This window comes from Oncorhynchus tshawytscha, unplaced genomic scaffold, assembly GCF_018296145.1.
Source record: "Oncorhynchus tshawytscha isolate Ot180627B unplaced genomic scaffold, Otsh_v2.0 Un_contig_2854_pilon_pilon, whole genome shotgun sequence".
In the NCBI taxonomy this organism is placed as follows: domain Eukaryota; kingdom Metazoa; phylum Chordata; class Actinopteri; order Salmoniformes; family Salmonidae; genus Oncorhynchus; species Oncorhynchus tshawytscha.
The window spans coordinates 80,009-103,084 of record NW_024609472.1 but is presented as its reverse complement, the minus strand read 5'-3'; the positions used below and the strand labels follow the sequence as shown (position 1 = coordinate 103,084).

Genomic DNA, 23,076 nt, shown 5'->3' with positions numbered 1-23,076 from the left:
CAGAAAATACAAACCCTCCAACCCAAAAAGGCCTGTGGTGTTGATGGTATCCTAAAGGAAATGATAAAATATACAGACCACAAATTCCAATTGGCTATACTTAAACTCTTTAACATCATCCTCAGCTCTTGCATCTTCCCCAATATTTGGAACCAAGGACTGATCACCCCAATCCACAAAAGTGGAGACAAATTTGACCCCAATAACTACCGTGGGAAATGCGTCAACAGCAACCTTTGGAAAATCCTCTGCACCATCATTAACAACAGACTCGTACCATTTCTCAGCGAAGACGATGTACTGAGCAAATGTCAAATTGGCTTTTTACCAAATTATCGTATGACAGACCACATTTTCAACTTGCACACCCTAAAAGACAGACAAACAAACAAACCAAAACCAAGGCAAAGTGTTCTCATGCTTTGTGGATTTCAAAAAAGCCTTAGACTCAAATTGACATGAGAGTTTGCTATACAAGTTGATGGAAAGTGGTTTTGGGGAAAAACATACAACATTGTAAAATCCATGTACACAAGCAAGTGAGCGGTTAAAATTGGCTAAAAAACAAACATTTCTTTCCACAGGGTCGTGGGGTGAGACAGGGATGCAGCTAAAGCCCCACCCTCTTCAACATATGTATCAACAAATAGGAGATAGAACCGTCTGCAGCACCCGGTCTCACCCTACTAGAATCAGTCAAATGTCCACTGTTTTAAAAATTCTAAATTTATTTTAAAAATTAACCAGGTAGGCCAGTTGATAGCAAGTTCTCATTTACAACTGCGACCTGGCCAAGATAAAGCAAAGCAGTGCGACACAAACAACAGAGTTACACATGGAATAAAACAAACATACAGTCAATAATACAGTAGAAAATGTCTATATACAGTGTCTGCAAATGAGGTAGGATAATGGAGGTAAGGCAATAAATAGGCCATAGTGGAAAAATAATTACAATATAGCAATTAAACACTGGAGTGATAGATGTGTAGAAGATGAGTGTGCAAGTAGAGATACTGGGGTGTAAAGGAGCAAAATAAATCAAACAACAGTATGGGGATGAGGTAGTTGGATGGGCTATTTATAGATGGGCTATGGACAGGTGCAGTGATCTGTGAGCTGCTCTGACAGCCTACTGCTTAAAGTTAGTGAGGGAGATATGAGTCTCCAGCTTCAGTGATTTTTTCAGTTTGTTCCAGTCATTGGCAGCAGAGAACTGGAAGGAAAGGCGGCCGAAGGAGGAATAGGCTTTGGGGGTGACCAGTGAAATACAGTTGGGCAAAAAAGTATTTAGTCAGCCACCAACTGTGCAAGTTCTCCCACTTAAAAAGATGAGAGAGGCCTGTAATTTTCATCATAGGTACACTTCAACAATGACAGACAAAATGAGAAAAAAAAAATCTGAAAATCACATTGTAGGATTTTTAATGTATTTATTTGCAAATGATGCTGTCTACTGTGACTGACCAAACTTAAGGTAAGCTTTGACTATGTACAGACTCAGTGAGCATAGCCTTGCTATTGAGAAAGGCTGCTGAAGGCAGACATGGCTCTCAAGAGAAGACAGGCTATGTGCACACTGCCCACAAAATGAGGTGGAAACTGAGCTGCACTTCCTAACCTCCTGCCAAATGTATCAAATCAAAATCAAATCAAATGTATTTATATAGCCCTTCGCACATCAGCTGATATCTCAAAGTGCTGTACAGAAACCCAGCCTAAAACCCCAAACAGCAAGCAATGCAGGTGTAGAAGCACGGTGGCTAGGAAAAACTCCCTAGAAAGGCCAAAACCTAGGAAGGAACCTAGAGAGGAACCAGGCTGAGGGGTGGCCAGTCCTCTTCTGGCTGTGCCGGGTGGAGATTATAACAGAACATGGCCAAGATGTTCAAAATATTCATAAATGACCAGCATGGTCGAATAATAATAAGGCAGAACAGTTGAAACTGGAGCAGCAGCACGGTCAGGTGGACTGGGGACAGCAAGGAGTCATCATGTCAGGTAGTCCTGGGGCATGGTCCTAGGGCTCAGGTCCTCCGAGAGAGAGAAAGAAGGAGAGAAAGAGAGAATTAGAGAGAGCACACTTAAATTCACACAGGACACCGAATAGGACAGGAGAAGTACTCCAGATATAACAAACTGACCCTAGCCCCCCGACACATAAACTACTGCAGCATAAATACTGGAGGGTGAGACAGGAGGGGTCAGGAGACACTGCGGCCCCATCTGAGGACACCCTGGGACAGGGCCAAACAGGAAGGATATAACCCCACCCACTTTGCCAAAGCACAGCCCCCACACCACTAGAGGGATATCTTCAACCACCAACTTACCATCCTGAGACAAGGCTGAGTATAGCCCACAAAGATCTCCGCCACGGCACAACCCAAGGGGGAGGGGGGGGGGTTGACCATATTAGAGAAACATATATTTCCTACGAAGATTTCTTTTTAAAAATAATCTAATTTTGATAAACCACAGTGTGCATAAACACATGTTTCCCATGCCAATAAAGCCCCTTAAATTAAATAGAAATGTAATTGAAAGAGAGAGAAAGACAGAGAGACAGAGAGAGACAGACAGAGACAGAGGATAACAAGAGAGAGAGGAATCTCTTGAAATCAGAAGGAATAGAGGGTCGGCACACAGAGGAAACGGATATCATCTTGTGAATCAGTCCGATGCATAGCAAAGCACATGCCCCGCCCACCTGAGAATCTGGGTCTGAGAAGACAGAGAGACAGAGAGAGACAGACAGAGACAGAGGATAACAAGAGAGAGAGAGGAATCACTGTATTTTGGTGTTCATTTTTTGTGGAATTGAAAAAAAAGAAGGTTTACAATTTAGACGTGTGAAAATGAAAGCAACTTCTGACAATGAAAACTGGGGTTATAGTGATATTATGTCTGATCTCACAATCAATGGAAAGTATGTATAGGGGTGTAATCTAGAGCCAATCTGTTGATTTATAATCTGAGTGTATCCTGCTAGTGACACACTTGTTAAATTATGCAACAGAACATGACAACAACAGTAATTAATGAGTCAGTCTAGACAGAGCAGGTGAGTGCAGGTAGACCTAGACAGAGCATGTGAGTGCAGGTAGACCAAGACAGAGCAGGTAGACATAGACAGAGCAGGTAGACATAGACAGAGCAGGTGAGTACAGGTAGACCTAGACAGAGCAGGTGAGTACAGGTAGACCTAGACAGAGCAGGTGAGTACAGGTAGACATAGACAGATCAGGTGAGTACAGGTAGACCTAGACAGAGCAGGTGAGTTCAGGTAGACCTAGACAGAGCAGGTGAGTACAGGTAGACCTAGACAGAACAGGTGAGTACAGGTAGACCTAGACAGAGCAGGTAGACAGAGCATGACACTGAGTGCAGGTAGACCTAAGACAGAGCAGGTAGACATAGACAGAGCAGGTGAGTACAGGTAGACCTAGACAGAACAGGTGAGTGCAGGTAGACCTAGACAGAGCAGGTGAGGGTAGACCTAGACAGACAGGTAGACCTGATTACAGGTAGGTAGACCTAGACAGAGCAGGTAGACATAGACAGAACAGGTGAGTACAGGTAGACCTAGACAGAGCAGGTGAGTACAGGTAGACCTAGACAGAGCAGGTAGACCTAGACAGAACAGGTGAGTACAGGTAGACCTAGACAGAACAGTTCATTACAGTCCCAACACCCTGGTGGGGAGGAAGGGCATCATTACAGTCCCAACACCCTGGTGGGGAGGAAGGGCATCATTACAGTCCCAACACCCTGGTGGGGAGGAAGGGCATCATTACAGTCCCAATACCCTGGTGGGGAGGAAGGGCATCATTACAGTCCCAACACCCTGGTGTGGAGGAGGAAGGGCATCATTACAGTCCCAACACCCTGGTGGGGAGGAGGAAGGGCATCATTACAGTCCCAACACCCTGGTGTGGAGGAGGAAGGGCATCATTACAGTCCCAACACCCTGGTGTGGAGGAGGAAGGGCATCATTACAGTCCCAACACCCTGGTGTGGGAGGAGGAAGGGCATCATTACAGTCCCAACACCCTGGTGGGGAGGAGGAAGGGCATCATTACAGTCCCAACACCCTGGTGGGGAGGAGGTGCATCATTACAGTCCCAACACCCTGGTGGGGAGGAGGTGAAGGTCCCAGCATCAGGTTACAGTCCCAACACCCTGGTGGGGAGGAGGAAGCATCATTACAGTCCCAACACCCTGGTGGGGAGGAGGAAGGGCATCATTACAGTCCCAACACCCTGGTGGGGAGGAAGGTGCATCATTACAGTCCCAACACCCTGGTGGGGAGGACCCTAGAAGGCATCATTACAGTCCCAACACCCTGGTGGGGAGCAGGTGATACATTACAGTCCCAACACCCTGGTGGGGAGGAGGAAGAGCATCATTACAGTCCCAACACCCTGGTGGGCAGGAGGTGACATCATTACAGTCCCAGACACCCTGGTGGGGAGGAGGAAGGAGCATCATTACAGTCCCAACACCCTGGTGGGGAGGAGGTGCATCATTACAGTCCCAACACCCTGGTGGGGGAGGAAGGGCATCATTACAGTCCCAACACCCTGGTGGGGAGGAGGAAGGGCATCATTACAGTCCCAACACCCTGGTGGGGAGGAGGTGCATCATTACAGTCCCAACACCCTGGTGGGGAGGAGGAAGGGCATCATTACAGTCCCAACACCCTGGTGGGGAGGAGGAAGGGCATCATTACAGTCCCAACACCCTGGTGGGGAGGAGGTGCATCATTACAGTCCCAACACCCTGGTGGGGAGGAAGGGCATCATTACAGTCCCAACACCCTGGTGGGGAGGAGGTGCATCATTACAGTCCCAACACCCTGGTGGGGAGGAAGGGCATCATTACAGTCCCAACACCCTGGTGGGGAGGAAGGGCATCATTACAGTCCCAACACCCTGGTGGGGAGGAGGTGCATCATTACAGTCCCAACACCCTGGTGGGGAGGAGGAAGGGCATCATTACAGTCCCAACACCCTGGTGGGGAGGAGGAAGGGCATCATTACAGTCCCAACACCCTGGTGGGGAGGAGGTGCATCATTACAGTCCCAACACCCTGGTGGGGAGGAGGAAGGGCATCATTACAGTCCCAACACCCTGGTGGGGAGGAGGGCATCATTACAGTCCCAACACCCTGGTGTGGGAGGAGGAAGGGCATCATTACAGTCCCAACACCCTGGTGGGGAGGAGGAAGGGCATCATTACAGTCCCAACACCCTGGTGGGGAGGAGGTGCATCATTACAGTCCCATAGCCTTGCCTTAGCCTAAGGAAGCCATTGTCTCGCTCTGCTAGGCCTCTGGGAGGAACCACCCTCTGTATGTGTTAGAACTATTTATTCCAGTATATAAACTACCTTTCTAAATCCTCTGCTAGGCTGGCCTGTATGATGATGATCTTTACGATGGAGCCTGGTGTGCTGGGAGGAACGACCCCCTGCAGTGGCTGGAGGTGGACGCCAGGAGGCTGACCAAGTTCACAGGGGTCATCACACAGGGAAGGAGCTCTCTCTGGTCGTGAGTATCAACTCAACTGTCTGCACTAACTGTCCGTCTATCTGTCTGTCTGTCTGTCTGTCTGTCTGTCTGTCTGTCTGTCTGTCTGTCTGTCTGTCTGTCTGTCTGTCTGTCTGTCTGTCTGTCTGTCTGTCTGTCTGTCTGTCTGTCTGTCTGTCTGTCTCTCCCTGTCTGTCTGTCTCTCTCTGTCTCTGTCTCTGTCTCTGTCTCTGTCTCTCTCTCTCTCTCTCTCTCTCTCTCTCTCTCGGCTGAGTAGTGAGTACTACCCCTTTTCATTGTCTTAAATCAGGTAGCGCGACTCCGTCAAGTTGGTTTAAAATATATTTACCGCAGCTTAACCTTTTATGTCCCTTGACCCCATGCCCCTGGACAATCAGCTGCAGACCCTGACCTTGACCCCATGACCCCATGCCCCTGGACAATCAGCTGCAGACCCTGACCTTGACCCCATGCCCCTGGACAATCAGCTGTAGCCCCCTTATCCTACCCCCTTATCCCCGTTGAGCAACGTACTTAACTGTAATTGCTCCGGGTTCGTTTTTGATAATGTCTGACCTTGACCTTGACCCTGACCCTGGCCCTGACCCCAGTCTGTTGATAATGTCTGACCCTGACCCCAGTCTGTTGATAATGTCTGACCCTGACCCCAGTCTGTTGATAATGTCTGACCCTGACCCTGACCCCAGTCTGTTGATAATGTCTGACCCTGACCCCAGTCTGTTGATAATGTCTGACCCTGACCCCAGTCTGACCCCAGTGACCCCAGTCTGTTGATAATGTCTGACCCCCCCCCAGTCTGTTGATAATGTCTGACCCCCAGTCTGTTGATAATGTCTGACCCCCTGACCCCAGTCTGTTGATAATGTCTGACCCTGACCCCAGTCTGTTGATAATGTCTGACCCCAGTCTGTGACCCTGACCCCAGTCTGTTGATAATGTCTGACCTTGACCCCAGTGACCCCAGTCTGTTGATAATGTCTGACCCTGACCCCAGTCTGTTGATAATGTCTGACCCTGACCCCAGTCTGTTGATAATGTCTGACCCCGTGACCCCAGTCTGTTGATAATGTCTGACCACCCTGACCCCAGTCTGTTGATAATGTCTGACCTGACCCCACCCTGACCCCAGTCTGTTGATAATGTCTGACCCTTGACCCTGACCCCAGTCTGTTGATAATGTCTGACCTTGACCCCAGTCTGACCCCAGTCTGTTGATAATGTCTGACCTTGACCCCAGTGACCCCAGTCTGTTGATAATGTCTGACCGTGACCCCAGTCTGTTGATAATGTCTGACCTTGACCCCAGTCTGTTGATAATGTCTGACCATGACCCCAGTCTGTTGATAATGTCTGACCTTGACCCTGACCCCAGTCTGTTGATAATGTCTGACCTTGACCCTGACCCCAGTCTGTTGATAATGTCTGACCGTGACCCCAGTCTGTTGATAATGTCTGACCTTGACCCTGACCCCAGTCTGTTGATAATGACCTGACCCCCCCAGTCTGTTGATAATGTCTGACCTGACCCCACCCCAGTGACCCCAGTCTGTTGATAATGTCTGACCTTGACCCTGACCCCAGTCTGTTGATAATGTCTGACCTTGACCCCCCAGTCTGTTGATAATGTCTGACCTGACCCTGACCCCAGTCTGTTGATAATGTGACCCCAGTCTGACCCTGACCCTGACCCCAGTCTGTTGATAATGTCTGACCCTGACCCCAGTCTGTTGATAATGTCCCCCCTGACCCCAGTCTGTTGATAATGTCTGACCATGACCCCCCAGTCTGTTGATAATGTCTGACCCTGACCGTGACCCCAGTCTGTTGATAATGTCTGACCCTGACCGTGACCCCAGTCTGTTGATAATGTCTGACCCTGACCGTGACCCCAGTCTGTTGATAATGTCTGACCCTGACCGTGACCCCAGTCTGTTGATAATGTCTGACCCTGACCGTGACCCCAGTCTGTTGATAATGTCTGACCCTGACCGTGACCCCAGTCTGTTGATAATGTCTGACCCTGACCGTGACCCCAGTCTGTTGATAATGTCTGACCCTGACCCCAGTCTGTTGATAATGTCCCCCCCAGTCTGTTGATAATGTCTGACCCTGACCGTGACCCCAGTCTGTTGATAATGTCTGACCCCCCCAGTCTGTTGATAATGTCTGACCCTGACCGTGACCCCAGTCTGTTGATAATGTCTGACCCTGACCCCCCAGTCTGTTGATAATGTCTGACCCTGACCCCCCAGTCTGTCTGTTGATAATGTCTGACCCTGACCCTGACCCCAGTCTGTTGATAATGTCTGACCCTGACCGTGACCCCAGTCTGTTGATAATGTCTGACCCTGACCCCAGTGACCCCAGTCTGTTGATAATGTCTGACCCTGACCGTGACCCCAGTCTGTTGATAATGTCTGACCCTGACCGTCTGTTGATAATGTCCCTGACCGTGACCCCAGTCTGTTGATAATATCTGACCCTGACCGTGACCCCAGTCTGTTGATAATGTCTGACCCTGACCATGACCCCAGTCTGTTGATAATGTCTGACCCTGACCGTGACCCCAGTCTGTTGATAATGTCTGACCCTGACCTGACCCCAGTCTGTTGATAATGTCTGATGACCTGACCCCAGTCTGACTGACCCTGACCGTGACCCCAGTCTGTTGATAATGTCTGACCCTGACCGTGACCCCAGTCTGTTGATAATGTCTGACCCTGACCGTGACCCCAGTCTGTTGATAATGACTGACCGTGACCCCAGTCTGTTGATAATGTCTGACCCCCCCAGTCTGTTGATAATGTCTGACCCTGACCCCAGTCTGACCCCAGTCTGTTGATAATGTCTGACCCTGACCGTGACCCCAGTCTGTTGATAATGTCTGACCCTGACCGTGACCCCAGTCTGTTGATAATGTCTGACCCTGACCGTGACCCCAGTCTGTTGATAATGTCTGACCCTGACCGTGACCCCAGTCTGTTGATAATGTCTGACCCTGACCCCAGTGACCCCAGTCTGTTGATAATGTCTGACCCTGACCGTGACCCCAGTCTGTTGATAATGATCTGATGTCTGACCCCAGTCTGTTGACTGACCCTGACCCCAGTCTGTTGATAATATCTGACCCTGACCGTGACCCCAGTCTGTTGATAATGTCTGACCCTGACCCCTGTGACCCCAGTCTGTTGATAATGTCTGACCCTGACCGTGACCCCAGTCTGTTGATAATGTCTGACCCTGACCCCCCAGTCTGTTGATAATGTCTGACCCTGACCGTGACCCCAGTCTGTTGATAATGTCTGACCCTGACCGTGACCCCAGTCTGTTGATAATGTCTGACCCTGACCCCCCAGTCTGTTGATAATGTCTGACCCTGACCGTGACCCCAGTCTGTTGATAATGTCTGACCCTGACCGTGACCCCTGTTGAGTCTGTGACCCCCCAGTCTGTTGATAATGTCTGACCCTGACCGTGACCCCAGTCTGTTGATAATGTCTGACCCTGACTGTGACCCCAGTCTGTTGATACTATCTGACCCTGACCGTGACCCCAGTCTGTTGATAATGTCTGACCCTGACCCCAGTCTGTTGATAATGTCTGACCCTGACCGTGACCCCAGTCTGTTGATAATGTCTGACCCTGATCGTGACCCCAGTCTGTTGATAATGACCCTGACCCCCCCAGTCTGTTGATAATGTCTGACCCTGACCTGACCCCAGTCTGTTGACCCCAGTCTGTTGATAATGTCTGACCCTGACCGTGACCCCAGTCTGTTGATAATGTCTGACCCTGACCGTGACCCCAGTCTGTTGATAATATCTGACCCTGACCGTGACCCCAGTCTGTTGATAATGTGACCCTGACCGTGACCCCAGTCTGTTGATAATGTCTGACCCTGACCCCCAGTGACCCCAGTCTGTTGATAATGTCTGACCCTGATCGTGACCCCAGTCTGTTGATAATGTCTGACCCTGACCCCAGTCTGTTGATAATGTCTGACCCTGACCCCCCAGTCTGTTGATAATGTCTGACCCTGACCCCAGTGACCCCAGTCTGTTGATAATGTCTGACCCTGACGTGACCCCAGTCTGTTGATAATGTCTGACCCTGACCCCAGTCTGACCCCAGTCTGTTGATAATGTCTGACCCTGACCGTGACCCCAGTCTGTTGATAATGTCTGACCCTGACTGTGACCCCAGTCTGTTGATAATGTCTGACCCTGACCGTGACCCCAGTCTGTTGATAATGTCTGACCTTGACCCTGACCCCAGTCTGTTGATAATGTCTGACCGTGACCCCAGTCTGTTGATAATGTCTGACCCTGACCGTGACCCCAGTCTGTTGATAATGTCTGACCCTGACCGTGACCCCAGTCTGTTGATAATGTCTGACCCTGACCGTGACCCCAGTCTGTTGATAATGTCTGACCCTGATCGTGACCCCAGTCTGTTGATAATGTCTGACCCTGACCGTGACCCCAGTCTGTTGATAATGTCTGACCCTGACCCCAGTCTGTTGATGTCTGACCCTGAACCCCAGTCTGTTGATAATGTCTGACCCTGACCCCAGTCTGTTGACCCCCCCAGTCTGTTGATAATGTCTGACCCTGACCCCAGTCTGTTGATAATGTCTGACCCCAGTCTGTTGATAATGTCTGACCCCCCAGTCTGTGATAATGTCTGACCCACCCCAGTCTGTTGATAATGTCTGACCCTGATCGTGACCCCAGTCTGTTGATAATGTCTGACCCTGATAATGTCCCCTGACCCCAGTCTGTTGATAATGTCTGACCCTGACCCCCAGTCTGTTGATAATGTCTGACCCTGATCTGTGACCCCAGTCTGTTGATAATGTCTGACCCTGACCGTGACCCCAGTCTGTTGATAATGTCTGACCCTGACCGTGACCCCAGTCTGTTGATAATGTCTGACCCTGATCGTGACCCCAGTCTGTTGATGTCTGACCCTGATCGTGACCCCAGTCTGTTGATAATGTCTGACCCTGACCCCAGTCTGTTGATGTCTGACCCTGATCGTGACCCCAGTCTGTTGATAATGTCTGACCCTGATCGTGACCCCACTCTCTGAGGGAGTTGGGATATGCAGCAAACATATTTCCATTTCACACATGACAGAAAATATACTAAGCAACCCCCCCAAAAAATGTATGTGCCAATCAGTTTATCTATGAGTCATATTTTATTCCTCCTCTGAGAAACCTTTTCTCTGGAAGCTTTTTTTGGAGTCTGAGACTGACGTGTCTAAATGGCAGGTCTCATCATGTCTTCCTGGCATCCCATAAGTCTCAGCTTCACCAGCCTATGAAGGGAATCTGTCCTCCAGTCCCAACCCTGACTAAACCCCATCACCCCTCCCCTTTAAATCAAATCAAATCAAATCCTATTAGTCACATGCGCCGAATACAACAGGACCTTACAGTGAAATGTTTACTTACAAGACCATAGTTTAAAAAATACAAATAAGAATTAAAAGAAACAAGTAATTAAAGAGCAGCAGTAAAAGCCCTGCTTCCCTGGAGCCCTGCTTCCCTGGAGCCCTGCTTCCCTGGAGCCCTGCTTCCCTGGAGCCCTGCTTCCCTGGAGCCCTGCTTCCCTCAGCAGCAGCCCAGCCCTTAATCAGCTGTGGTGGATTAACACACACACACACACACACGGGGAGTAAAAATGTATTCCCATTCAAAATCCTATTTTCCCGAACCCTAAACCTTGGACATAATCACAAACCTAAACCTAATGCCTAACCCTAACCCCTAAATCAACCCTTAACCTAACCTTAACACTTAACCTAAGATAGCATTTTAACATATTTAAGACATGAAAAAAATAAAAAAATAAATGAATAAAAAATATATTTTTAAAATTAATTAAATAAAAATAACATACAATGTCCTGACAAGACACCACAATGTCCTGACAAGACACCACAATGTCCTGACAAGACACCACAATGTCCTGACAAGACACCAGAATGTCCTGACAAGACACCACAATGTCCTGACAAGACACCAAATCAATGTCCTGACAAGACACCACAATGTCCTGAACAAGACACCAAAATGTCCTGACAAAAACAATGTCCTGACAAGACACCTCAATGTCCTGACAAGACACCTACAATGTCCTGACAAGACACCACAATGTCCTGACAAGACACCACAATGTCCTGACAAGACACCACAATGTCCTGACAAGACACCACAATGTCCTGACAAGACACCTCAATGTCCTGACAAGACACCTCAATGTCCTGACAAGACACCACAATGTCCTGACAAGACACCACAATGTCCTGACAAGACACCACAATGTCCTGACAAGACACCAGTCCTGACAAGACACCACAATGTCCTGACAAGACACCTCAATGTCCTGACAAGACACCAATGTCCTGACAAGACAATGTCCTGACAAGACACCACAATGTCCTGACAAGACACCACAATGTCCTGACAAGACACCACAATGTCCTGACAAGACACCACAATGTCCTGACAAGACACCACAATGTCCTGACAAGACACCACAATGTCCTGACAAGACACCACAATGTCCTGACAAGACACCACAATGTCCTGACAAGACACCACAATGTCCTGACAAGACACCACAATGTCCTGACAAGACACCACAATGTCCTGACAAGACACCACAATGTCCTGACAAGACACCAGAATGTCCTGACAAGACACCACCACAATGTCCTGACAAGAACCACAATGTCCTGACAAGAATGTCACAAGACAATGTCCTGACAAGACACCTCAATGTCCTGACAAGACACCACAATGTCCTGACAAGACACCACAATGTCCTGACAAGACACCACAATGTCCTGACAAGACACCACAATGTCCTGAAAGACACCACAATGTCCTGACAAGACACCACAATGTCCTGACAAGACACCACAATGTCCTGACAAGACACAAATGTCCTGACAAGACACCAAGACAATGTCCTGACAAGACACCACAATGTCCTGACAAGACACCACAATGTCCTGACAAGACACCACAATGTCCTGACAAGACACCTCAATGTCCTGACAAGACACCACAATGTCCTGAATGTCCTGACAAGACACCAGAATGTCCTGACAAGACAAGACCACAATGACAAGACACCAGAATGTCCTGACAAGACACCACAATGTCCTGACAAGACACCAGAATGTCCTGACAAGACACCAGAATGTCCTGACAAGACACCACAATGTCCTGACAAGACACCAGAATGTCCTGACAAGACACCACAATGTCCTGAAAGACACCTGTCAATGTCCTGACAAGACACCACAATGTCCTGACAAGACACCACAATGTCCTGACAAGACACCACAATGTCCTGACAAGACACCAGAATGTCCTGACAAGACACCAGAATGTCCTGACAAGACACCAGAATGTCCTGACAAGACACCAGAATGTCCTGACAAGACAGCACAAGTTTCTCCAAAGCAAATAAAAAGTAAAGAAATGTAAAAGAGAACTAAACAGAAACCAGCGCCGTGAGCCAATGACCTCATTGGTTAATGAAGGAGACCATTGTTCTCAGGCAGCATCAGGCCTACAGGGGTCCTGTATAAAGCTGATGAACAATATGATCACGTTTAGCCACTTAGCACAATGCTAACCGTAATATAATATACTCAAATAGCAAGTACTCTTCCACTGAAATAGACCAACGAGGAAAGCACATCTAAGTAAACCTAATTAACAGACTGTCGTCAACTGACAGGTTTTTAAGCAAATTAAATTCCCCTTGTTTTGGTTTAGTGAAGAAGAACCATTTAACTCTCTCTCTGCTGATGATCACATCGTCCGTTAGAATCTCCCTACTCTCCCCAGCAGCCTGTGGTCGTATTTGACACCTTCTGCCCTTTGTTCTGGTTAACTGGGAAAAGGAGGCTCTTAATTAATGGCTCTCTCAGAAAACTGCTTGTTATTTTCAGAATTGGAGGGGGGGGGGGTGAGCTGAGAAAGCGCCCCTTTGTCATTTCCTTCCCAAGTCGTCTCCAGCAGCTGATCTGGAATTACAGAACACATAAGAAAGACACAGGGGGCTTTTTATTTTTTTTTATTTGACCTTTATTTAACCAGGCAAGTCAGTTGAGAACAAATTCTTATTTTCAATGACAGCCTTGGAACAGTGGGTTTAACTGCCTGTTCAGGGACAGAACGACAGATTTGTACCTTGTCAGCTCGGGAGTTTGAACTTGCAACCTTCCAACGCTCTAACCACTAGGCTACCCTGCCGCCCCAGGTGGAAAAGACAGATGATATTTCTGTAGTGACGTAGCTCTATTGTAACTGGTATCTGTTAATGTTGCCAGATTTAGAAAAGGTCTGACTGTAAAGAGAGTTTTAATTAGCAGGACTGGGGGATTCCTACAGCACCAGACTCATCACCCCATACGTTCACCCCGGGCTCAGGGTCGATATCTTTATCCAGGAGACGTCTACCGTACCGCTTGTGTGTGTGTGTGTGTGTGTGTGTCGGTGTCGGTGTCGGTGTGTGTGTGGAGGAGAGAGAACAGAGAGATATGTTGGTTAGATGTATTCTGCACGACATTCGCCCTGAGGAGCATGTCATCAGTCCAGTGCAACCTGCGCAGGTGCCCAGTCCAGCTCCATGACCAGAGCCTTCCTCTGCGCCGATGCCCAGTCTAGGCACGGTGTCCAACCCAGCTCCATGACCAGAGCCTTCCTCTGCGCCGGTGCCCAGTCCAGCCACTGCGTCTAGTCCTGCTCCATGGCCGGATCCGTGGTCTGGGCGGGTGCTAAGACCCACACCGGAGCCGCCACCGACGCTAGTCACCCCCCCCCCAACCCTCCCCATCTGGTTTCAGGTTTTGCGGCCGGAGTCTTCACCTTTGGGGGGCAGGGGTACTGTCACGCCCTGACCATGGAGAGCCCTCGGGGTTCTCTATGGTGTTTTAGGTCAGGGCGTGACTCGGGGGTGTTCTAGTCATTATATTTCTATGTTGGTGTGTGTGTATGGTTCCCAATTAGAGGCAGCTGATTATCGTTGTCTCTAATTGGGGATCATACTTAAGTCGTCCTTTGTTCCCACCTGCATCTTGGAATATCGTTTGTGTTCGTGTTTTGAGGACTACGGCTTTCACGTTCGTGTTATGTTTATTTATTTTTTGTAGTTTCACTCTATAAGTATGTGGATCTCAACTCACGCTGCGCTTTGGTCCGTTCCTATCGACGATCGTGACACATTTAAATGTTAAATTTGCTTAAGTTAGCAAATGCTCTTATCCAGAGTAAGATAGCTAGGTGAGACAACCACATATCAGTCAAATATACAGGATACAAACATTCCATTCCAGCTAAACAATGGATAGACAGATGGAGGATCTTAATTTGATCACTCGTTTGTTGCTGAGAATGCAAACATGTAGTGTATTTGAGTTTTTAAAAGGCTTCTAAAGTTTGAAATGTCAGACTTTGCCCTAATGAAAAACGTATCAACCCCTATAAATGTCTTAGTCGCCTTGGTCCAGTTCTTACGACAAACGTGACGATAAAAATGTCCATTAATTATAATCCACATAATAATTCACATTTCCTGTTGCAGGATTATTTTTCTGCTATAGCAAACTGGCTCAAATTAAGATACAACATCTGTATAGTGTTTGCAAAAAACAAACAAATCATACACATTTAAAACCCATGAATTAAATATCGGAGAACAGTAATATTTTACAATATTAAAGGCACTCACAAGCAATTGTTTCTGATGGAACGATTTTGTGTGTGTGTGTGTGTGTGTGTGTGTGTGTGTGTGTGTGTGTGTGTGTGTGTGTGTGTTGGCTGTGCTGCCAGCCGTGCATAGTAGAATTCTCTTTTTTAGTTTTCATACCATTAGCTACATGGTGGCTCCACTAACCAGAACCAGGTGTCTGCCCATATTTCAGCATTGGTCCCAGAAGGAGACAGTTACTGTAAGTAGAACAAGCTGGGATTGTTCTGGTTCAGAACGGTATACATGTTCATATGGACAAGATCTCTGAAGATATTTACAAATATATTGGCGTAATACATTTGAAATCTACTGGTATGGATCGTATTATATTTGCTGTTACCTAGTGGATTAGCTACAGGTATAGGATCAGAATTTGACCTATATTGTCATTGCAAAAAAAAAAAAATGCAGTAACAGCATTTGACCGTTTAGTCCATAATGTTGCTTGATCGGTGGTTAGGCTATTAGCTGGACAAAAGTAGGCTCCATGAAAAGTTCAATATTAACCGTGTGTTATTTGGGGGTTTTCAGAGAATTGATGTAAATCACAAATCTCATCTGCGTTTCCTGCGTTGCTGCAAAATTCTCAGCAACAAAAGATTGATCAAAGTATGATCCTACATCTGTACTGTAAAGTTGTCACCTGTAGTTAAATTCACTTTAAGAAATGTATGGTGTCCGTATTAGGAAAAGACACCAACTCCTAGTGAATCTGACACAGCTTCCATGGACGTTGGCTTCCTAATATGGACACGGTCAGTCCAGCATGGACCAGCTCGGCTTTGAACACTTGAAAATCATTCCTTCTTCTTACACTTTCTGGACTTTCTCTCTCCTGCCACGTTTTAGGAGCGACTGGGTGACATCATACAAGGTCCTTGTGAGCAACGACAGTCACACCTGGGTCACTCTGAAGAATGGATCACAAGACCTGGTGAGTAGCTAGCTGAGATCATGATCAATAGATATGTTTGGAGTGGAGATCAATAGCTATGATTGGGATGGAGATCAATAGATATGATTGGGGAGGAGATCAATAGATATGATTGGGGTGGAGATCAATAGATATGTTTGGAGTGGAGATCAATAGCTATGATTGGGATGGAGATCAATAGATATGATTGGGATGAGATCAATAGCTATGATTGGGATGGAGATAAATAGATATGATTGGGATGAGATCAATAGCTATGATTGGGATGGAGATCAATAGATATGATTGGGATGGAGATCAATATATATGTTTGGAGTGGAGATCAATAGATATGATTGGGATGAGATCAATAGATATGATTGGGGTGGAGATCAATAGCTATGATTGGGATGAGATCAATAGATATGATTGGGATGGAGATCAATAGATATGATTGGGGTGCAGATCAATAGATATGATTGGGATGGAGATCAATAGATATGATTGGGGTGGAGATCAATAGATATGATTGGGGTGGAGATCATTGAGGCATAGTTGTTACAGCAGTTCACACTTTGTCGGAACATTCTGGAAGAGTTTGTTTCTTGGATCATATTGATCAGATTCCAATGTCATTAGCGTCATCTAAGTAAGAATTACCATGGTCCATAGATGTACTGTATTACCATGGTCCATAGATGTACTGTATTACCATGGTCCATAGATGTACTGTATTACCATGGTCCATAGATGTACTGTATTACTATGGTCCATAGATGTACTGTATTACCATGGTCCATAGATGTATGTATTACCATGGTCCATAGATGTACTGTATGGTCCATAGATGTACTGTATTACCATGGTCCATAGATGTACTGTATTACCATGGTCCATAGATGTACTGTATTACCATGGTCCATAGATGTACTGTATTACCATGGTCCATAGATGATGTATTACCATGGTCCATAGATGTACTGTATTACCATGGTCCATAGATGTACTGTATTACCATGGTCCATAGATGTACTGTACCATGGTCCATAGATGTACTGTATTACCATGGTCCATAGATGTACTGTATTACCATGGTCCATAGATGGTACTGTATTACCATGGTCCATAGATGTACTGTATTACCATGGTCCATAGATGTACTGTATTACCATGGTCCATAGATGTACTGTATTACCATGGTCCATAGATGTACTGTATTACCATGGTCCATAGATGTACTGTATTACCATGGTCCATAGATGTACTGTATTACCATGGTCCATAGATGTACTGTATTACCATGGTCCATAGATGTACTGTATTACCATGGTCCATAGATGTACTGTATTACCATGGTCCATAGATGTACTGTATTACCATGGTCCATAGATGTACTGTATTACCATGGTCCATGGTCCATAGATGTACTGTATTACCATGGTCCATAGATGTACTGTATTACCATGGTCCATAGATGTACTGTATTACCATGGTCCATAGATGTATTACTGGTCCATAGATGTACTGTATTACATGGTCCATAGATGTATTACCATGGTCCATAGATGTATTACCATGGTCCATAGATGTACTGTATTACCATGGTCCATAGATGTACTGTATTACCATGGTCCATAGATGTACTGTATTACCATGGTCCATAGATGTATTACCATGGTCCATAGATGTACTGTATTACCATGGTCCATAGATGTACTGTATTACCATGGTCCATAGATGTACTGTATTACCATGGTCCATAGATGTATTACCATGGTCCATAGATGTATTACCATGGTCCATAGATGTACTGTATTACCATGGTCCATAGATGTACTGTATTACTATGGTCCATAGATGTACTGTATTACCATGGTCCATAGATGTACTGTATTACCATGGTCCATAGATTGTACTGTATTACCATGGTCCATTACCATGGTCCATAGATGTACTGTATTACCATGGTCCATAGATGTACTGTTTCCTGTGGCTGCCGTGGCCCGTTACATCAGGGTCAACCCTCGTTCCTGGTTCAACCGTGGCAGCATCTGTATGAGAGTGGAGATCCTGGGATGTCCCATGCCAGGTACCTGATATGTGTGTACTGTGTGATTCTACTAGGTAACTGCTGTGTGTAACTGTTTGATTCTACCCAATAACTGCTGTGTGTGTACTGTGTGATTCTACTAGGTAACTGCTGTGTGTGTACTGTGTGATTCTACCCAATAACTGCTGTGTGTACTGTGTGATTCTACTAGGTAACTGCTGTGTGTACTGTGTGATTCTACTAGGTAACTGCTGTGTGTGTACTGTGTGATTCTACTAGGTAACTGCTGTGTGTACTGTGTGATTCTACTAGGTAACTGCTGTGTGTACTGTGTGATTCTACTAGGTAACTGCTGTGTGTACTGTGTGATTCTACTAGGTAACTGCTGTGTGTACTGTGTGATTCTACTAGGTAACTGCTGTGTGTACTGTGTGATTCTACTAGGTAACTGCTGTGTGTGTACTGTGTGATTCTACTAGGTAACTGCTGTGTGTACTGTGTGATTCTACTAGGTAACTGCTGTGTGTACTGTGTGATTCTACTAGGTAACTGCTGTGTGTACTGTGTGATTCTACTAGGTAACTGCTGTGTGTACTGTGTGATTCTACTAGGTAACTGTGATTCTACTGTGTGTGTGTAACTGTGTGATTCTACTGGTAACTGCTATGTGTGTACTGTGTGATTCTACTAGGTAACTGCTGTGTGTACTGTGTGATTCTACTAGGTAACTGCTGTGTAACTGCTGTGTGATTCTACTAGGTAACTGCTGCTGTGTGTGATTCTACTGTGTGATTCTATTCTACTAGGTAACTGCTGTAATTCTACTAGGTAACTGTGTGTGTACTGTGTGATTCTACTAGGTAACTGCTGTGTGTACTGTGTGATTCTATTCTACTAGGTAACTGCTGTGTGTACTGTGTGATTCTACTAGGTAACTGCTGTGTGTACTGTGTGATTCTACTAGGTAACTGCTGTGTGTGTGCTGTGTGATTCTACTAGGTAACTGCTGTGTACTGTGTGATTCTACCTGATAACTGCTGTGTGTGTACTGTGTGATTCTACTAGGTAACTGCTGTGTGTACTGTGTGATTCTACTAGGTAACTGCTGTGTGTGTACTGTGTGATTCTACTAGGTAACTGCTGTGTGTACTGTGTGATTCTACTAGGTAACTGCTGTGTGTGTACTGTGTGATTCTACTAGGTAACTGCTGTGTGTGTACTGTGTGATTCTACTAGGTAACTGCTGTGTGTACTGTGTGATTCTACTAGGTAACTGCTGTGTTCTACTGGTAACTGCTGTGACCCGTGTGATTCTACTAGGTAACTGCTGTGTATCCTGTAACTGCTGACTTCTCTACTAGGTAACTGCTGTGTGTACTGTGTGATTCTACTAGGTAACTGCTGTGTGTACTGTGTGATTCTACTAGGTAACTGCTGTGTGTAGGACTGCCACTGACTGCATGCTGTTTGTTTGTATGTAGCACCTTTCTCTGTAAATCCTAGACTCTGTTGTGCGTTTAAAATCCCAGGAGGCCGGATGTTTCTGAGATAACGGAGCCGGCGCGCCTAGCACCGACGATCATATTACGCTCAAAGTCGCTTCGGTCACTCGTTTGGCCCATTCTAATGTTCAATCAAACACTGAATGCAGTGATGACTGTCTACCTCATTCATATAGCATGCCGTGGCCACATGACTCACTCTCTGTAGGAGAGATCCATTTTGGTGAATAGTGTTGGTGTACCTAATAAACTGACCAGTGGCCCTCAGTGTATTAAAAGGTGAATGGCAGTAGTAGACAGGGGGTGGTGTACCTAATAAACTGACCAGTGGCCCTCAGTGTATTAAAAGGTGAATGGCAGTAGTAGACAGGGGTGTACTGTGGTACCTGCTGTGTAATAAACTGGCTGTGTGATTCAGTGAATTAAGGTGAATGGCAGTAGTGGTGTGATTCTAGACAGGGGGTGGTGTACCTAATAAACTGGCCAGTTACCCTCAGTGTATTAAGGTGAATGGCAGTAGTAGACAGGGGGTGGTGTACCTAATAAACTGTCCAGTTAGCCTCAGTGTATTAAGGTGAATGGCAGTAGTAGACAAGGGGTGGTGTACCTAATAAACTGTCCAGTTAGCCTCAGTGTATTAAGGTGAATGGCAGTAGTAGACCCTAATAAACTGTCCAGTTAGCCTCAGTGTATTAAGGTGAATGGCAGTAGTAGACAGGGGGTGGTGTACCTAATAAACTGTCCAGTGGCCCTCAGTGTATTAAGGTGAATGGCAGTAGTAGACAGGGGGTGGTGTACCTAATAAACTGGCCAGTGGCCTCAGTGTATTAAGGTGAATGGCAGTAGTAGACAGGGGGTGGTGTACCTAATAAACTGTCCAGTTAGCCTCAGTGTATTAAGGTGAATGGCAGTAGTAGACAGGGGGTGGTGTACCTAATAAACTGGCCAGTGGCCTCAGTGTATTAAGGTGAATGGCAGTAGTAGACAGGGGGTGGTGTACCTAATAAACTGTCCAGTTAGCCTCAGTGTATTAAGGTGAATGGCAGTAGTAGACAGGGGGTGGTGTACCTAATAAACTGTCCAGTTAGCCTCAGTGTATTAAGGTGAATGGCAGTAGTAGACAGGGGGTGGTGTACCTAATAAACTGTCCAGTTAGCCTCAGTGTATTAAGGTGAATGGCAGTAGTAGACAGGGGGTGGTGTACCTAATAAACTGTCCAGTTAGCCTCAGTGTATTAAGGTGAATGGCAGTAGTAGACAGGGGGTGGTGTACCTAATAAACTGGCCAGTGGCCTCAGTGTATTAAGGTGAATGGCAGTAGTAGACAGGGGGTGGTGTACCTAATAAACTGTCCAGTGGCCTCAGTGTATTAAGGTGAATGGCAGTAGTAGACAGGGGGTGGTGTACCTAATAAACTGTCCAGTTAGCCTCAGTGTATTAAGTTAAGGTGAATGGCAGTAGTAGACAGGGGTTGGTGTATGGGTAGCATGTAGGCCTACAAGACGCTGTATTACCACAAGTCGATAAGACCATGAACAATACAGGGGGAAGATAGTCATCAAAACTTGTTTTTCAACGACTCCACAACGTTCCTGTTAACAAACTATAGTTTTGGCAAGTTGGTGAGGACATCTACTTCGTGCATGACACAAGTCATTTTTCCAACAATTGTTTACAGACAGATTATTTCACTTATAATTCACTGTATCACAATTCCAGTGGGTCAGAAGTTTACATACACTAAATTGACTGTGCCTTGGAAAATTCCAGAAAATTTTGTCATGGCTTTAGAAGCTTCTGATAGGCTAATTGACATAATTTCAGTCAATTGGAGGTGTACCTGTGGATGTATTTCAAGGCCTACCTTCAAACTCAGTGCCTCTTTGCTTGACATCATGGGAAAATCAATAGAAATCAGCCAAGACCTCAGAAAGAAATACACTTTTTGGAGAAATGTCCTCTGGTCTGATGAAACAAAAATATAACTGTTTGGCCATTATGACCATCGTTATGTTTGGAGGAAAAAAGGGGGACTTGCAAGCCGAAGAACACCCTCCCAACCGTGAAGCACGGGGGTGGCAACATCATGTTGTGGGGGTGCTTTGCTGCAGGAGGGACTGGTGCACTTCACAAAATAGATGGCATCATGAGGTGGGAAAATTCTGTGGATATATTGAAGCAACATCTCAAGACATCAGTCAGGAAGTTAAAGCTTCCAAGTTAAATGGGTCTTCCAAATGGACAATGACCCCAAGCAAACTTCCAAAGTTGTGGCAAAATGGCTTAAGGACAACGAAGTCAGGGTATTGGAGTGGCCATCACAAAGCCCTGACCTCATTCCTATAGAACATTTTTGGGCAGAACTGAAAAAGCGTGTGCGAGCAAGGAGGCCTACAAACCTGACCAGCTCTGTCAGGAGGAATGGGCCAAAATTCACCCAACTTTTTGTGGGAAGCTTATGGAAGGCTACCCAAAACGATTGACCCAAGTTAAACAATTTAAAGGCAATGCTACCAAATATTAATTGAGTATGTAAACTTCTGACCGTCTGGGAATGTGATGGAAGAAATAAAAGCTGAAATATATAATTATCTCTACTATTATTCTGACATTTCACATTCTTAAAATAAAGTGGTGATCCTAACTGACCTAAAACAGGGAATTTTTACTAGGATTAAATGTCAGGAATTGTGAAAAACGGAGTTTAAATATATTTGGCTAAGGTGTATGTAAACTTCCGACTCCAACTTTATATACAGTGGGGTAAAAAAAGTATTTAGTTAGCCACCAATTGTGCAAGTTCTCCCACTTAAAAAGATGAGAGAGGCCTGTAATTTTCATCATAGGTACACTTCAACTATGACAGACAAAATGAGGAAAAAAAATCCAGAAAATCACATTGTAGGATTTTTAATGAATTTATTTGCAAATGATGGTGGAAAATAAGTATTTATTTATTTATAGTTGAAGTGTACCTATGATGAAAATATATAGTAGATAGTAAAGTGACAGGGGTCTGAATGCTTTCAGAAGGCCACTATATACCTTAAAGCCTAAGATAGTAAAGTGACAGGGGTCTGAATGCTTTCTGAAGGCCACTATTTATTTATTTATTTTTTATTTCCCTTAAAGCCAAGATAGTTCTCAAGATAAAGATAGGGGTGTGAATGCAGACAACCACAGAGTTAAACATGGAATAAACAATTAACAAGTCAATAACACAGAAAAACTATATACCTTAAAATAAGATAGTAAAGGGACAGGGACAGGACTGAATGCTTTCTT

General features: G+C 45.9%; 1 protein-coding gene across 1 annotated transcript in view; it reads left to right on the top strand.

Moving 5' to 3' along the window:
• LOC112239372 (inactive carboxypeptidase-like protein X2) overlaps positions 1-23,076 on the top strand; it is a 97,097-nt gene that overhangs the window by 38,365 nt on the left and 35,656 nt on the right. The window contains exons 4-7 of the mRNA XM_042315463.1: positions 5,412-5,551; positions 16,177-16,265; positions 16,305-16,319; positions 18,204-18,329. Of these exons, the coding sequence (XP_042171397.1) occupies positions 5,412-5,551; positions 16,177-16,265; positions 16,305-16,319; positions 18,204-18,329 (370 nt within the window). The remainder of the gene's footprint in view (positions 1-5,411; positions 5,552-16,176; positions 16,266-16,304; positions 16,320-18,203; positions 18,330-23,076) is intronic.